This window comes from Patagioenas fasciata, chromosome 1, assembly GCF_037038585.1.
Source record: "Patagioenas fasciata isolate bPatFas1 chromosome 1, bPatFas1.hap1, whole genome shotgun sequence".
NCBI lineage: Eukaryota > Metazoa > Chordata > Aves > Columbiformes > Columbidae > Patagioenas > Patagioenas fasciata.
Window position 1 is genome coordinate 20,914,931 of NC_092520.1, and position 18,565 is coordinate 20,933,495.

The 18,565-nt window shown below is 40.3% G+C and overlaps 1 protein-coding gene across 2 annotated transcripts in view; it reads right to left on the reverse strand.

The window, feature by feature from the left end:
- Positions 1-18,565, reverse strand: part of MICU2 (mitochondrial calcium uptake 2) — a 141,979-nt gene that overhangs the window by 8,220 nt on the left and 115,194 nt on the right. For both annotated transcript variants that reach the window (XM_065830893.2, XM_071804176.1), the window contains 2 exons: positions 18,353-18,415; positions 8,293-8,390 (listed from right to left, as the gene is read on the reverse strand). In XM_065830893.2, coding sequence (XP_065686965.1) covers positions 8,293-8,390; positions 18,353-18,415 — 161 coding nt within the window. The remainder of the gene's footprint in view (positions 1-8,292; positions 8,391-18,352; positions 18,416-18,565) is intronic.

Consider the following 18,565-nt stretch of genomic DNA (forward strand, 5'->3'; position numbering starts at 1 on the left):
GATAGCGACCGACACAAACAGACTTCAGAAGAGCACAGAAAAGGAAGCTGCAGGTGTTCGAGAAGGTACGAAGAGAGCTGTCTGGAAAAGGAAGGGGTGGATATCAAGGTTTTTAGGAGATACCCATTCTTTTAGGAAGAAAAAAAAAAAGGTAGCACGAGAAACAAGTAACAAGCTGCAGGTATGGAGATAGAACTGTAAGCAGGGTTGTAGCTCTGAGTTTCCCCAGTTTGGTTTATGCGGCCATTATTATTTAGTCTGGCCTGCTATGAATTTTGAGAAAGTAAAAGACAATACTGTGTATCCATTTGGTAATTTCCATTTCAGAAGTGAGGAAATTAAAAAACAAGTGATAATTTTAAAATATAAATAAAGGCTAAAAACACAGTGATGCTTGTGAGAATCCCTTTAGTACTTCAAAAGAGCCCTGCTTTATTAAGTTGCAAAAATTATTGACAGGAGGGACAAAGCAATTAGCTGGAGAAGAGGACAGCTAAGGGTCTATGTAGCAAATACCAGTAGAGGCTCATTTGCTCATCAGTGTTTGCACGGCCTCAATGGATTTGAATTCTTTCCCCTGAAATTACGGCATTTTAGTCCGCAGAGCTATCTTTAGTTCTTTAATGAGATCGCCTGGACAATTAGTAGCTGGAAGCTGTGTGAAGTCTATAAGGGGTTAGCTGAAGACTGCTGTTGCAGCATAATCTGTCTCTTGTATTTTTTTCCTCTGATAATTAGAGCTGCACATGCAAATAAAGGACCAACACATGCTCCACGGTACAGGACATGCAGGTAAATGAAAGCCTAACAGTGGAAGTGATTTTAAGCTTCAGGCTAGTTTTGTCAGGGTAATACTGAGGAGGGGTATGATATGGTCTCACATTTTATATGGTCATTTTTCTGGTCCAGTAAAGGGTGTTACAAGGCTTCCATAGTACAGTCAAACACTGAAGCATATTCGTCTACAGTCCAGCTTAAGACCTGGCTCACTTTCAAGTCCCCTGACTCTCCCCCTCACAAGGGGATGAAACACCAAAGGACTTGTTTGTGCCACCAGTGTGGAGGTCCCTTGTCTTACAGACCAGCGAGAGGTTCCTTGCACAGCTTGCAAACCACTCTTCAGGTTCCAGACCCAGCTCCTGTCCTCACTGCTGCCTCTGGCCAGCCCAGCAGCCCCACTGCACCACTCGCAGGAGCCTCCCCCGACCCTGGGAAGGGAGGTCCAGCTCAGGGAGAGGATGGCATGAACCAGGCATGTAGGCCCAGCGTGGAGTCAGCCCAGCACAGACTGCGCAGAACAGTAACTGCATCTTCGACTGCCATTTCCAACCCATGTAACGTCTGCCTTGGGGGAGGAGAAGCTGCTGAAAATGAGGTCACTTTCGGAAATATGCCTAAAGTGTGGATGTAGGGAAATGAGATATCATGTGTTTTATTTTCTTGGTTTTTATTCTATGAAAGGTGGACAGATTTTGCAACAGATTTAAGGTCTGTTATTGAAAATATGAGTTATTTATCTTGGGGAGCTAACTTTCAGTCATTTGCTGTATCGGTCAGCAGCCATGGGTGATGACAAACTACATATTCTTCCATCTTTTCTAAATATTTAATTTCCTTAAGTAGAAAACCCTCAGCGTCCTGCCCTCGAGCCATACCCAGTAAGGCCAGGACAGCTGAAAGACCACTATTTCTACATGCTGGGGAAGGAGCGGGTAGCCCACCTGGCCCACACGAGCCAGCTGAGGTGCAGTGAAGCCAAAGAGGAAAGTGGCAGTTTTGACGTGTCCTTGCTCCTGCACCCTGTCCAGCTGGACAGAGAATGAAGTGTTCTATTTCCTCAGCCCACCGTGGGTTTTCCACTGCCTTTTCTCAATGGTTGGACTTGATGATCTCGAGGGTCTCTTGCAACCAAAACTATTCTCTGATTCTCAGGCCTGGGCTCTCGCCCTCTCCCGTTGCTTTGGAGCAATGACCCTGCACCCTTCCTGTGGCACAAGAGCCGTGCATCTTACTGCGCCACACAGACTGGGGAGGGAAGCGGGACTTACTTATTTAGATACGAAAAAATTAAGAGATATTTAATTTCAACTTGTAGGCTAGCTCCTGGCAAGCCAGAGCGGGAAGATTTGCTGCTGTACCAAATGCTACTTGGAGCAGCATCTGAAATGTGTAATTTAAATTTTTTATGTGATAGTCTCCCATATTAGAAAAATTAAAATACTATGAATCATCACATCAGCATTCTAGGTCAGTCTTATTCCCAGATGTGAGAGTTAAAAATCCTAATGAGGTTTTTTTTAAGTGAAAGTTATTAAAAGTTATTAAAAATAACTTTTGAGTTACGAAGTAAAACTTGATACTTAAATGCCAAGACACCACTAGGGATACTTGCTTTTGTATCTTCTGGATCATGGCGTGATGAATTTCAGCTGGAAATTTCTTTAAAATTTATCCAGATATTATGAAAAACAAGCATAGGAATGAAATTCCTGCTCTCCAAAAATCAGTGGGAGCCAGAAGGGAGTCAGAATTCAACTACAGGAACAGGATTCTGATTTTAAACGTGCTTTACAATTCAGTAATTATGTTGTGAACACTCTAATGCTATAGTAGCTTGAAAATAAAAGCAAGCCCTAGGTTTCCAAATAACTAAAAAGGAAAAGTAAATCACAAATTCATAAGATGGGGAAAAGGCTAGGAACAGACAGTACTTTTTAAAGATAGTCTGTTTTATCTACACTCTGTAAAACACCCACGTTGAAGGCCAATGGCCAAATTTGTTATCGTGTTACAACAGTATCCAGAAACCTTATCAGGATTTATCCCTCATTTTGTAATGTGCTGTACTATAGAAAGAGGGAGTCTCAAGACTTTCTGGCAACTCAGCTTTATTGGAAGTGAAAATGTAATAAAAGTGGGGAGACCTCAGGAATGCAGCTATTCCCGCTCCGGCCTGAGATGTTGCAACCAAGTGCTGGCGTTGTATTCCTTATGGCACACGGAGTAGTAGCACGAAACACAAAAGGAAAGGTTACAGAAAGTTTATCTCCCTATACCTCTTGACCCGAACTGACATTCTGTGCAGAGTTTTAACACTCTAATACAGAACTGACCCGTTCCTGTCGCACTGATTTATCGGAAATAAACTTAACAACAAAGAGAGTGGTGGATATACCACCCTGGGACTTGTACTCTGCTTTGCCTCCTCTTTGGACACTGACGTCCTTTTGAAGGCTTTATAACCCTCTCTGCAACAACAGACTGTTGCAAACCAGTGGCAAGGTTGCCTTTTTGCAATCTGACTTTCAAAACAGAATATAGAAAAACTAATAGGGGCTTGACCGTAAACTTTCAGAGAACATTTAGATCTATGCTTGTAAATTCAGTTTAGCAAGCAGTAAGACAGTTAATCAATCTTACCATTTTCAGACTTACAGGCAAAACCCTCTTTGATTTACTGTCCTCAATGTTTCCAAATTAAACAAAGCTACTCGCTTTCATTTATAAACATTATGTAGAAACTAATCAAGCTTTTCCTTTGCTAAACATCTAGGAAAGGAAGAAACAGAGATTCTTCCCAACACCTTTAGTATTTGGGAAATATTTAGATTCATTTAGGACAGGAATATACAATAATGAAGCCAGATTTTGTTCCCATCTCTAATTTCTCACTGTCTGATTCTGGTTGCACGAGATGTAATCCCTACATGTATTAGGGTTCTATATACACACACACAAAGATACTAGTGTAGGTAGAGAAAAAAATAAGAAGGCAATCGTACTCTGTTTCTGCAAAGCACTTCCAAATCCCTAGATGAAAACCACTAAAAATGTACAGGCTGTCATCACAGCAACAGCACGACAGGCTGACAATGTGACCTGAAAGAGATTCTGCATCCATGTGTCGGCACCAACACCGAACAGCACCAGGAAAATGTCAGCACTGCCAGGGTGGTTCAGCCTGGATTGTCCTGGTTCCTTAAATGAAAGGTTTCAAATGAAACGTACCAAGGAATTCAAAATACTGAAGGGAAGAAACAGGACAGGCAGGGAAAAGGCATCTTTTGTGTATGGTTACACAATTTGTGACCTTCAAGCTAAACCAGAAAATTAAAAACAAATCATGATTAAAGAATATTTCTGGTGCAAAATTCTAATAACTGATGAGAAGTTTGGAAGCAACAAATCAGGTAACATAATGTCATAAACTGGATTTGAAATGTTAGTTTTCCTTGCATGATTAAACGATGCCCATTGTTTAACCACATTGAGAAGTACTTTTTTGTAAGTCATCTCAGGAAAAAAATACAATGATCAGAGTTTTTTAATATACTCCCGTCAACTCTTCCCCCCACCCCCCTTCTTTTTCCTTCAAAGAGATTGTGAGAGATTTAAGCTTGCTTGGGGACAGATTACAGAAAAAAAATCATAGCAGTCGTAAACTGTTTAGGGAGTGAATTACTGTCTCCTCTTTTATTTGGGATTACACATACTTAAACAAGATCAGTAAGGGACTTTTTTCGGGGAAAAAAAAACAGTGGCTGTCAAGAAGAAATATTTGCTATACCTAGAAAACAAAATAGTTTTCTACTCAGAACAAAAAATAGTACATATGATAAAGCTGGAAATTAAAGCACAAGTGAAAGATTTTTTGAAACGAAAAGACCAAAAGATATTTATGTCCCAAAAACCAGGGGAAACTCATGCAAAATAATAAAAAGCCTGGAATCCTGGAGAACTTCTCGCTTCATGTTTGAAATATGACATTCTCTAAGATGGGTCACGGTATTAGAAGACAACATTGTTGAGGTGTAAATCTGAGTGCTGGTCATCTCAAAGAGAAACTTGTTCAGGTCTTCTGAGAAGTCTCACCTGGTTACAGCTTCTTGTAAGAAATCTGCCCTTCTTAGTTACATGATTTTAAGCTTGTTGCATATTGTTTTATATATTCCTAAACTGATAGAGGAGAATAATGGTTCCAGCTGCATTTGACTACGAGGCAACACCTTTGCAAGTGATGTATATATACATACTCCAGAGAAATTTAAATTTCCTAACTTTTGCCAGGGAAACAAGCTGTCTCTTTTGAAGCTGTGTATTATTATTAATAATTCTCATATTATCCTTACATTAAGGAGAATACAACTGGCAAGAAATAAGGTAGCAGTCTGGAGCTGAATATGTGTTCCTTCAGTCCCACCTTAAGATTTCTGAAACCACCTTGTTCCTACAGGAAAGACATGGGCTGGTGTGTGTCCTGGGTTGCTTCCACTACTTCTAGGCAGTTCCAGGAGAAGCTGCAGAACCAAGCGGGAGTCCCACCACTGCTACTCAGCAGAGAATGCGAAGGAGCAGCTTTGGTTGCTAGTTTGACGGTGTTCTGGAGGAGAGTGAGAAAAGAGCTTGACTGGTGTCACAAAACACCTATGAAAAGGCTACTTCTTTACTTCCATGCTCCCGGCAGCCCAAGAAAGGCTGAAAAGTGATCCGATATTCTGTTTCATGGTCTCATTCTTTACGTCCAGTAAAAAACAGCCTGAAGATTGCCCTTGTATCACCAACCGATGATTTCTCAAGAGCCATGCATCAGCTGGAGACAGACGGAGCCCAGCGAGGGACACCACCCCCCTCCCTGGAGCTGCTGTGCTGGGGGCAGCAGGGAGGGAGGGAGGCACCAGAGCTGCCCTACATCAGCTTCACACGGCCCCAAGAGATGTACACAGCTTTGGTTTCCTTTGCGCCATCTGAATGCAAAGAAAGGAGAACAGGGCAAATTAATTGCCCTGATGTATTGACTGTGGCTGTCTGACGTTTTTTAAATGTTTGGACTGTGGGCTAAAAGGGTCAGACGTCCTTGGTGTACATGTAGGTGCAGATGGTTGCACACTTACAAAAGGATTTTTTAACGTCAGCCAAACTGAAAAGGAGGAAGCATGAGGAAAACATATGTAAGTAATGAGGTGAGAACACTTGTCTCAGCTTTCTGAATTCCCACGTAAGTACAGTGAAATTTCACAAAGAAAGCATTCCTGCCCTTTTATTTTCCAGTTTCAAGGAGTCTAAAGCACAGCAATATCTGTGTATTTAACTAATGGGACAAGTTTTAGTGTGTTCTAATCAAACCTAATCACCCCTACTTTCTACTAGGTACTATACTGATCAACGGAAAAGCTTTCTAGGCAAGAACTTGGAAAATGACAAAAGCATTTACCATCATTATTTTCTGCTTTTGACAATGATCTATGTCTGTACAGCTCATCAGTCATCTCTTGTAAAACCAGCATGGCACTTTGATCAAACATCCAACAATAGCTTCCCACATAAGGTAAAATGTTATGAGAGGCCATCAGATAGAAATCACATTTTCGCTTAACAATAGGAACCCAGAAATGATGTGCTTGATTTACTAGCAAATAAAATAATGTGAAAGGTGATATCTTCACACAGGTTAAAAAGACAGCAATCCTTTTATTCACCTTTCTGCGTGTTAAACAAACTTCACTGTCATGTTGCAGCTGAGATGGAGTGTCTACGCAGTGATAAAGAGGCACATTCCAGCCCCACGAAACATAACTGCCACTGTTAAAAAATTACTTGCATTAAACCTTACACTTATCCCACAAATTTTAAGAGCGAGATGTGGGAGTTTGATTTTGATTACAGGCCTCTATCTGTGTGGTAGGCAAAGGTCTTTAACCTACGTGTTCTGAAAGTACTAGGTACATAGTTTCATCAATGTCATGGCTCGTTGGGTCAATGTAGGATTTTATCTAAAACCTGAGGCTTTTCAGTTTACACTGTATATGCAAACACAACCTTTTACTGGTGCTCCCTGCCTTTTGTTTCACTGAGAGGATCTATGGTATTTATAGAAAAGGGAGCTGGAGGCATCTTAAATTCATTTTACTCACTTAGATTCCTATTGAGTTGAGGTCTTCAAAAGAGAAAGGTTGTTTATTTGAAGACTAGTGTGTGCCAGAGCCAGTGGAGCTGAACACTTTTTAGTGTTAGAAAAATTGCTGCTCTTCCTTTTCTACTCTGGCTTTCCCAAACCTCTACTGATTGCAACAACATTCATTTTTAGGAGGGCTGACACAGATTCTCTGTTTCTGAACATAAACTGAAATAAAACATATTATCCCAATTTATTTTGCAGTCAGTAAATGACTGATTATTTTTGTAAAAAAGGTAATACTGATGTAGATAATCTTCTCTTGATGTTGTGCTACAAGACATGTGTCAAGATTCACACAGGCATTTAGGCACTTAACTTCCATTTATCTCAAAGAAAGACTGTGCATTTGGATTCTAGGCCCAAGTTCACATAACAAGATGTGTCTGGAGTTCATGCTAACAGGATAAAATGATCTCCCAAGTAACAAAGAGTTTTAACCAGTTACATCGCAATGCTGCGTAGGTGGTGGTCATCATTACTGATGGAAATAAACATTGGAAGAAAGAATCTCATCCAATTAAAACACTAACAGCTGATATCAGGTGGGTTTTCAAGTCAAAAGCAACCACAGCAGAACTTCATACTCCGATGTAGACAAGGATTACACCATCTTTCTGACACGTGTTTGACACAAATAGAACGATTTCCTACACCAGCCTTGAACTTTCCACTAACTTCTGACTTTGCAAAGCTTACAGTGAAACAGGCAGGAATATGGAGCTACGTTTCCAGGAGTAATGGCTACCTAGTATTCCACTGCAGTTTCATTCTGATGTGGTGTTTACCAGGCGGCTCAATTCTCAGTTCTGACATAAGTGCCACGAAATATCTGTATAGACCCATTGCAAAAGTAGTTCAAAGGGTAAAGGAAAAGGTAAGGTTTCAGCAGAAGTTGGAATTTGAAGCAAGCAGAGAAGCTGCCTTTAGCCTACCATGGGAGTTGTAACGGCGAGGGGGGCATCTCAGCTCAGAAAAGCTTTTTTAACAGATTAGCCACCACTCTTTTTGGTGATTTGACCAACAAAAGCACGCATGAATCACGTTGTCTCAAGGTATGCCATCACACAGCTGCCACAAATGGTTGTCTTGACCCTCACAGCCTCCAGGCCCATGGCTGCTTTGGAGTTATGGTGCTTAACTCCTCCTGCAGGTAGCAGACCTCAGGAGCTAAACTAGAAATTTAATCATGCAAAATCATCAATAATCACCTGCTTCGTTACCTGCTTGACTTTCTGAATCAGCTCAGTGTGGGGTCAGATTAATGCCAGTGTTGGTGCAAAGTAGAAAGGGTAGGAAGAGGACTGTTGCTGTTAGGCTTGTCTAGCTGAAAAAAATACCTGAAAAACTCAGAATAGCGAAGTTTTTCCTTTCCTTCTTTTCCAAAGAAATGTACCAGCAACATGGTATTAACACTGCAGCTTTCCAGTTCTGCTCCCTATAAAACAAAAAACTGTATGATTAATTATTATGCATTCTATGATTATTAATATCTGTTCATCACAAATCTGGAAATATGTATTTGAACTAGAGTTTCACAAGAGACACTTGCAATTTAATTACTGTTCCCAAAGCTATCACACAGGATTCAGAGGTGAGTAATTCCTGCACATCAACTGCTAACAGTGTATTTTATGTTCTGCTTCTAAATCTCCTGTACGAAAGAGGAGTAGTACCATTTACAAGCACCTTTGGCGTACTTTATTATTAGAACTGAGAATGTTGTTGGTTAAATCTTTAAAAAAACCTTTATGCTTATGTAAATAGAGGCTTTAAACAAAGTTAACATCTTTGTAAAAAGTTTTTAGGCAAGTATTTCTGATTTGTTGCAGCTATTTAAAAACATTCATGATAGTCTAAGAAATGAAACAAAAAAAACCCAAACATTCGCAGTGCTCTATTATTATATGGTCTTACAAGGCTTCTTGCAAATTTTCAACATTAGTGATCTTTCTAGATCTTTTAATATGCTGAAGAGATTTCTGCAGAAAAAGGATGCACATTATTTCAACTCAACAGCATCTTTACCAAGCCTAAAACCACACATAATGCTGGATTTGTGTTCTATTCTTCTCTCAACACTAGCATACTGGCATTTCTTTGAATGCAATGAAACACTAAGCAACATGAAGAGAGATTTTTTTTTAAGTCCAGAGGGATTTCAACAAACTATTCTTATGACATCTAAATAGCCTCTGTGTCTTTTATCTGGTTGAAGAGGTAAGATGAAAGACAAGAGTCTATTCATAAGATTTAATACTAATGGTTATTTAGCTTTCAGCATCATCAATAACAAGCCCCATTAGTCCACTGTGTGTTTCATGCTTATTGCATATGTGACACAGTTGTTTTATGGTTGAAGAGGTAACATTCCTCATTTCTACTGCAAGCTACAATTTACCAAATGCCAGTGATTCGAGTTATGTATGAGTGAACCTAGGAAAAAAACTTTTCAAGCCATATACAAACTGTACTTATTGAACTTTTATCATTTAACTGCAGGCAAAGAATATCTAAATACCCAAAAGATCCAGCTTTCTGAAGTTTAAACACTTCAGATTACTGTGAAGACTGATGCATAAACATTTTTATATGCTTTTTTGAAAGTCAGAAGTCAAACATTCATGTATGCTTATCTGAAATTCAAACCCAAACTATTTATATCAGAATGCAGGTTTCTAAGAAGCTACAAGAAGAATCCACATATTTCTCACTGTAGCAAGACTCTAATCTGCTTTTTATATTTTTTTTGCTTACATGTTTAAAGATTTGTAAGAAATACATTTGCTGACGTAATTTTTAAAACTGAATTCATGATTACGCAATTTAAATGCTTCCAGTCTGATTAGTCCCTATTAAAATCTGTGTTGTGTTGAAAACAAACTGAAAAACAAGGTTTAAAATAACCTTTTAAAAACTAAGTCTGTGACAGAAAAGGTTATTTTTATTCTATTCATGTTTCTCTAGTTATAACCTAGAAGAAGACATACAAACAATACCTATCTCATCTTATCTCAGATGACAAAGCCTATCCCTGGATTTATAACAAATATGCACCTACTTGTTGGCTACCCCTTCAGTCGAAATTCCGAAGTGGAATTGGCAGATGTCCAAATACTATGTTAGTGAGAGTTAAATGTGTTTTCAAACTACAAAACAGTAAATTTCTTTAAAACCAAATATGCAACAGGAGACCACAGAGACTAAAGCTTAAGGGTAAAATTTCAAAAAATTGCTTTTCCTAGAGTTAATGCTATTAAAGTATATGTTAGTACATAATTCCTTTTTGTCCACAGAATCATTAGGAGCTTTTGCTGCTGAACTGTATAAATTAGCACTGACATGACAAATCTTTGTTAGAAGATAATGAGAGTTCTATTAATATTTCCAACACCTCACCCTCCTGAGCTTAGGTGAAAGAATAACTTACATTTGGAATGTCTCTCTTGGCAATGAGAATGAAAGGTAACCTAATCCTGGAGCTCTAAAAAGGACCAGACTGGTAGCTTTGAGTCAGAGAGCTACCATCTAAATTGAGTGGAAGTTTGTATTCTGGTGTGTATCTGGTGACCTCAGCCCCAGGAGGGCGCAGCACAGCACTCTTTTGGGCCGTGTGCTTCACAGAAAGGAAGGCGACGTTCTAAGTCTCATCTTGATATAAGCACGGGATGGGGCAGGGGTGTGTATATCAAATGGGGAACTCCGACAGGAGTCCATTGAGTCAGACAAAGAAGCCCAAAGACCAAGCTCTGATGCCACACAAATCTATATGAAATAATGAATATGTGTGTATGCATCACAAACATAAGCTTGTTTTCCTAGAGTAATACTAATACCTTGTGCACCTTCCAAAAGTGCCATGAACTGCTGAATTACGCAATTATTCCTTTTTAAGCAAGATCAGCTAACACAACATATACTCCTCATTACACAGACTGTTAACATAGAAGCCTGATGCTGCGAACACTGAGTCACGGGCTCAGACCTACCTAATCCTGCAGCTTCCCACTGAGCTCCCGACATTCAGGACCTGATACTGCAGCAAGTAGCAACAAGTGTCACTGAGAAGAAACTTATCACATAGTGAGACAGGATTTTCAGAATAATGTACCTAACTGATCTTCAAAACTCATCTGAAACGTCAATAGACTTACTGTCTCTAGATTTTTACCACCTTTCATTGCAGAATTTGCCTGAGGCATGACTGGAAAGCATTCATCATGATTAAAATCTGTAGTATGTTCCTTGTTCTCTTCCTTCCTTCCTGGGAGATAGTATTTGCTGTGCAATGTCTTGTTTCAATAAAAATTGTAAAAATAATACATATTTCAGATTTTTTTTTTTTTTTGGTTAAGATAAAAGGAGAGTGAATAGATGAAGAACAGTGGCAGAAGAGAAGGTAAAGGAGAACAATATCTTAGTTTCTGTCTGCTAGTGATGTCCCAAATCTTTCTACAGGTAAGACAAAATCTTTGCAAATATTTCTGAGTCCACTTCTCTGAAACGCTCCTTGTTTTTCAGCAGCCAAGTCAGTCAATTCATGGAGCCAGGATTCTACCCTTGGAGGCAGTCTAGACTTCAACCTAAGCAGTCTAGCCTCGAATACTGCTCAAGAGCATCCAGCTTTCTGTCATTTTGAGAGTCTGCAAGATGTTGGGATATATTCTGCAACTCAGTTCTGGGAAGCAGGTTTAAAAGATGTATCCATTATGACATGGATCCTGACAGGTGCAGCTAGTCGAAAGAACTGTGAACAGACAAGCTAGTGGGACCAGAAGATCCAGATCTCCAAACTCAGTCTTTTTTGGCAAAGCCCAGACAGCCTCAAGTGGATGCCAGAGAGAATAATACAGCATCTAATGATGAATCAGCTTTAATCATGTAAATCCATACTACAGTTTTTAATGCTCTGCAAGGCACTTTTTTAAGAGCTAGGATTCAAGAATACATCAGGTCTGACACAGGTTAAAAGCTGCTCAATTTTCTTCTACAGAGGGTACAACAGACAATATCTAAGAAGAAATCCGATGGGGCATTTTCTAAGCAATAAACAGCTTATATCCAGCATTCAACAACATCTAGCATTCCCATTGCCTGGGATTAATTGTTGTTTAATGATAACTAATGCCATGGAACTGCTATGCTGTACTGTCAGTGCCTCTAGCAAGGAGGAAGATGGAACTTCATGGATGTTCACAGCTTTCAGCATGTCACTCACAGTTCTGCATCATTTCATGAGGAGGCACAGAACAAAAACGGTTTCCAGCCACATGAGCTAAAGCTAATCTGGGGGCAGACACTATAGGAGATACTTTAGGGCAGTAATAGGAACAGGTTCAAAGGAGTCTGCAGGCAGGTGGGAAAAGCAGCTTCTGTGCTCAGCTGGGGACAGTCCCACACAAGACTTCAGGCCCTGCCTCCCTGCCATGCTGTATTTTAAAGATACTGATTTCCACCAAAAGCAGAGAATCCATACTGAGGACCCCCCTCAGGAGGTGTGATGTTCAGTGCAGCACACTCTTCTGATTGAGGTGGACTTGGCCCAAGGGCAGAGCACACCCACCCTCAGCACGCATAACCCTCCTTGCTCACGGTGCTAGAACTGATTCAGATGGACTGTGACCATTCCAAGTTTTGGTTACCACAAAACACCAACTGACCATCCTCAGGTGCACCATTTCCAGTTTATTCCATTTAATTTTACAAGCAAAGGTACTAGGTAACCTTCAGAGATTGTGACCAGATTCTTACTCTTTTGAATCGAGGACTAGAGCTGTTAGCGCAAAGCCAAATCGTGTGTCTTCCCTGGCCTGCCAGAAGCCCACACTGCTCTCTGGCTTCTCAAGCTATATAATTTAAAGTGCTTCAGACTAGGTTAAGTAGCAGGGACTAACGGGGTAGCCTCAGCTCACATATCTGTGTAATGGAATGCAATGCTACTGTGACCACAATGGGATTCCAGATTAATTCCTTGTGGGAAAGACTTCTGCTATCCAAGCCAAATTCAACGTGCTTGCAGGACAAGTACCTAGAACAATGTCAGAAACCTTTTGAGGTTATAATGTGTCCTGTTTTTGTTTAAAACAAGACCGGTTCTCTTTTAGTGATTTTTCTCTCAGCTAAGTTCTTCTAGGTGTCTGTACTTTTCTGAGTTTTAGCCTGCATATTTTTCCTAGGATGCTGTACTCGGTGCTGATAAGAGACCAAGGGAATGCTGAAGAAGCTCATGTTTAGATTTATTACTATGGTAGCCAAGAAAGACTGATCACGAGGGTCACTCTCTCTTCGACCATGGCCGGCATCCAGAGAGGACCCTGTCTGTCTGCCTGTGATCTACAGGCACCAGGCCCTGCATCCCTGCCACCAGGTTCCGGTTTGCGGTGAAGTTCCGCCCATGACTTCCGGGGGCCTGAGCTGCAGCTGCTGGAGTCGCCAGCTCTGCACACCCAGCTCTGCTGCTGGAGTGACGCCAGCTCCACATCGAGCACTTGAGATTGGTTTTGTATATTCCGTATATATTCTATATTTATTAGTAGCATTAGTAAAACCCCTTAAAACTCTCCAACTTGAAGTCTCTCTTCCTTTCCCCTTATCTTTCCGATCTAAAGGAAGGGGTGGCGGAAGGTCTGCCACAGTTTATTGCCGCCTTGCCTTAAACCTTTGACATAATGTCATCAGATCACATGGAAAAATACAATAATTTCCATCTCTGTGAGGTACACAATGACCCAGAGCTTTTTAATAGCTTAATATTTTGATGCCACATGGATTCCTTCTTTACGGGGTTTGCCTGCCTGGAGAGTTTCCTCTAAAGCCTGCAGGAACATTGCCATGCTCCTTGATTTAAAATACCTACAACAGAATTCAATGTTTATCTGCTGATACAAAACATACACATTTATGCTGGAGAAGATAGGTGAAGACAGGGGTATTAATTTTAGTCCTGGACCAGATTCCAGCAAAATTCGATGTGCTGCACCCCTGTTAGTGTATCGCTGCACTAGAAGAGCGCAGCTCTCAAACACCACCTTCCTCTGCTTGGTTTAGGCAGTCTTTAGTTATTCGGGGCCCAGGGCTTTGCAGACTTTGAAGCTGCGGACAGAAAACTTTAAGACAATTAGAAATTATAGGGAACAGATGGGCAGGTTATGATGGCCTGCACAGCCTCTGTGGCTGAGGAAAGGCATTGCAATGCTGCACTGTCTGAGGGCCGAAGTGTAAAACCCTGTGCTGACCGGTGAAGTGGTGATAAATGTGTGAATGTCTGATGTAATCTGTCTCTCTTAGGATGAAAAAAATAAATTAAAAGAATTATCCTGCTTATAGTAAGACTTGATTTTAGTAAAAGAGATTAATAGCTGTGTCCCCAAGTACTAGTTAAATTAAAAGAAAAAGTGCCCTCAAATCAAAAACCAAAACCGAAACATGTAAATGAGATACTTTGTATGAAAATGTGTTCACTATGAAATTCAAAAGCAATGTTTAATCATTTGGAAATGAGACAATGCACCTATTATTTCCCAGCATGAATTCAATTTTAGGAACAAATATAGAACATTCTGTATTATCATTCCTTTCCTAATAATAGCTAAAATTAATTTCTAAGTTTAGCCATTACACAAAGCATATTAAATTATAGGTATTGAAACTGCTTGATAACTCATTAATCTAACTTGAAGGGCCCAACCTGGATGACTGGGCTGTACAGTAGATATCTGCAACCATTAGCATTGCTTTTAGTACCAGAATGTTCTTGCACATATCACTATTAGAGTATCCTTTTAAGGAACTCAGGGCATTAATACAAAAGCAACTAGTGCTGTTCACTGGGCAACACCTTTCTGAAGATACACCAAACTCTTTGTGGCAGTTGCACATCCCCCTGAGCAGGGCAGTTGATGGCTCCTTAGCACGTTTTGTGCCCCACTGTGCCTGTGCCCACAGACACACCTAGGATGGTGCTGACAGTCATGTCCTCCCCATACTTGGGGCAGGGTGACTTCATCTCCACCAGCTGGGGGGCAGGAGGGGTGGGAGCCTCAGTCAGTTGACAGGGTCCTCAACAAAGGAGGTGCCCAGAGAAGCTGAGAAGCTTCTGGACCATGTTGTAATGCCCACAGCCAGATCTGACCAGGCTATAAAATCGGGTTCCAGCCAAAGACCTTGTTGGAGTGGTCTTCTTGGAGCAGCAGCTCTGTGAACTGGAGCCCTCCCCTTAGACTGGGATGCTGTCTAAAGAGACTTCTCGGGATTGAGAGTACCTCATCTCCTCCTGTGGTGAGTGATTATTTTTCTCCAGTGGATATATCCTTGAGTGAGTCCTTGCTTAACCCAGGCAAGTGTGAGCCCTTGCCTAACTCAAGCAAGTGATTATTTATTCTGGGTACCCTTAAAGTGAGAGGCCTCTGGTTTTGTTTCTTCTGAGTGTATGGATGCACATTGTGGATCCTCATTATTCTTATGCTGTCGTACCCCAATAATCCCCTCAACTGATATCCGAATCTGTAATTTATGTTGTCAGAGTGCTGAATAATTGTATAAACCCTGTTTCTAGTTGGTTTATTGGCCACACTTTTCCGGCTAGAATAATGTCTGTTTTGGAACTTGTCTGCCTAAACTTGACTTTTGAGGTGCCTCTGTGACACTCTTCTAACTCATGCACTTTCCTATAACACCCTACACTCCTTCCAGGCAAGGAGTCAGCCTCTACTCTTCCATGAAGCACGGTCAGGTCCTCATCTGGACGTCTCCCGCGAAGCTCTGCTAGGAAGCCAGGGGCAGCTTTTCCTTCGGGCTATGGGAAGATGCGTGAGGTGAGACAGTCACTGCATCTCTTCACTTCTGCACTTTTTTCTCCAGGCTAGTTAGAAAGAACCAGGTTGCCAGTCTTGTAAGTCTGTGTCTCTCCTTCACTGTGTGCATACGTGCCAGTGCTACGAGTAAATCAGATTGCCTGCTCTGCAAAAGTCAGCATGGAACTTCCCAAAAGACAGGGCCCATTAAAGCTGGGCAGATTTTTTTGCTTTTCTTCCAGCCTCAATTATGGTATTGGAAAAAGAAAATCCCTCAGTTGAGATATATTTATCTGGATAACCAGGTCCACTGCAATCCCACTGAAGGGCCTTTACTATGTGGTTAAATTTTGCATTTTAGACAGGTAAGTCAAAGTCTTATTAAAAAAGGCAGAGATACAAGCACCCTGGGACCAGAGCGAACAATCTGCTTTTTCCTTTCCTAACACAGTATCTCAACGAGTATTGAGGGGTATCTTCATACAGTAAATAAATTACTGGGACCCCTGTCTACACACTGGACAAGGAACATACCTGGATATACCTGCTGGTTAAATAAAGTTGCAAACTACGATTTATACCTTATTTTCTCAAGTCAGTGACATTTTTCACCTGGTGTCAGAGACTAAGATTACTTTGAAAAAACCGCAAACTCACATGCGAATTGTAAAAGTGTTGTAGAAATAAAGCAGCCTCCCAAACATCAAATTTCCGTTGCAGCATCCCAGCTTTCAAATAACACAGTCAATTTTAAAACAGTATTTTTATGCTTTGTTTTGCTTGAAAGTAATACTATGACTGCCATAATTACTAAAAATAAGGGGTAAAACATATGCACTGACTAAATTCTAAAGTCAAATTCACTACTCAGAATTAACTTATTTTGTGACAGACAGAGACAAGAAAGAAAATAACAATCAGAAGAAAAAGTGATAATTTGGACTTTGCCAAGTAGAAATATAGAGACTAGAAGTATATCAAGCTATTTAATTCTTCTTTTGAACAGACTATAACTCCATTTATAATCTGCTAAAAAACGATATTAAATAATATTTTCTGGTTACAATAACTTCAGATTTTTCTCAATAGATAACTCTGAAGACAAAATTTGGAGCAAGATAAAATAGACATTCTGGCTCAAGTATTTAATTAGCTCCTAACTGTTTCAAAGTTCCTCTGGAAACTTTATACTACAGCTGTGCATTCACGCAGAATAAAGATTCTTTTTCTTTCACTGTCAGTGAAGTTAAGTCCAATTGAAATTGGTTTTGAGGAGCAAACAACCCTATTAATCCCAGCTATTCTAACCTGGTGAATGATGAAAAGATTCAAAAAAGGAGGTGTTGTTAGTCAGTCGAACAATCTTTAACAGAACTCTGGATGCATACTGAGGGAGCAAAACCTTTATGCATCAGAAGATGTTGTTTGTTTATGCCTTCTAAGCAGTAAAGGCATTAGCAATACTGTCACTTCCATTTTTTCCCCAGGCAGGTGTAAAAGCAAAGAACATGAGCTGGACCAACTCTTCCTAGAAACTGCTGCTGTATGGTAGGTTTATCAAGCAGAGCCCTATACAAATTCCTTATTGAATGCTTCCAACATGAGCAATCGCTGCCCCACGCCTAATTACCCATTTTCAGTTCATGACTGAAAGCAACTTTGCGGTGAGAAAAATATCCTTTAGCTACACCATCCGATTTAAGCACACAACACAAACAGGGCTGCTGATGCAAGCAGCACCTTATAGTAACAGATGGAGTTCATCTATCTGTGCTCTTCCCCTCCTTCGTCCCGGCTCATCTGTTCCTTCTGAGGTGTTTTCAGTACACTCAGGACTTTCTCCTCTCACTTTTCAGCCTTGTTCAGTCTCATTCAGGCCACAGAATATCTTGTCCCTGTGCTGACTACAGACAGAAGAGGTGGCAAAGCCTCTGCTTGGGGAAGAAGGCAGGTTGCAGTGGCAGCATCCAGGGGAAAACAGCCAGAAGGGAGCAGGAATTCACCTGCCCCTTTCATTCACAGGATGTATTTGCCATTTGCTAATGGTCTGCAGTTCAGTGAAACTTCTTACCCAGCTGGACGATGATATTCTAAGATTGTTTCTCCTGGTCTGCATCTATGCCATTTCTCTCTGAAGTGGACCCAACTAAAGTAACTCTTGGCTTTTATTAACTCAGTGAGAACAATTAATTACATTTCAAACCAACTCACAATAAGCTGATATTACTACAACAGCAGCACTTAGGTAAGTTTAAGTTATCAATTTGTCTGGAAAGCCATTTTTTCTCATGTGGCAATACAGAGTTTTTTTTCTGAGTTTTTCATAAATAGAAGAGAGCTAATTTGAAACACAGGCTTACAAAAACTAAATAACAGAGGGGCTACACTGTAATGAAATAAATTAATTGCATACATTTCATCAGGAGATTCCAAAGTGACAAACATTTTTCTTCCCCAGCTAGAAAGCAGTTGACAAATCATGCACTTTCATTTAATTAAACCACTAATACTGATGCTTATATACTTATCTAAAAACTCTGAAAAAATAACAAAGCTCATGGGAACTATGACAATGCTTTGTAAAGAAAAACTTATTTCTATTTCATACCCGAAACACTGTTTCATCTCCAGCTGCTTTCAAATCATCTTCCTTCCCAATGATTCTCTGTAGCTGTATTTGTTAAAACATAATAAAAACACAAGAAAATTACAAATTGGGTCTTACAAGAGTCTCCTTTTCAAGAAAATATCATTATTATCCCCTTTTCTTAATTATAAAGTCATCACATTTCTACAACGTTCTCTAGTCATGACAAAATGT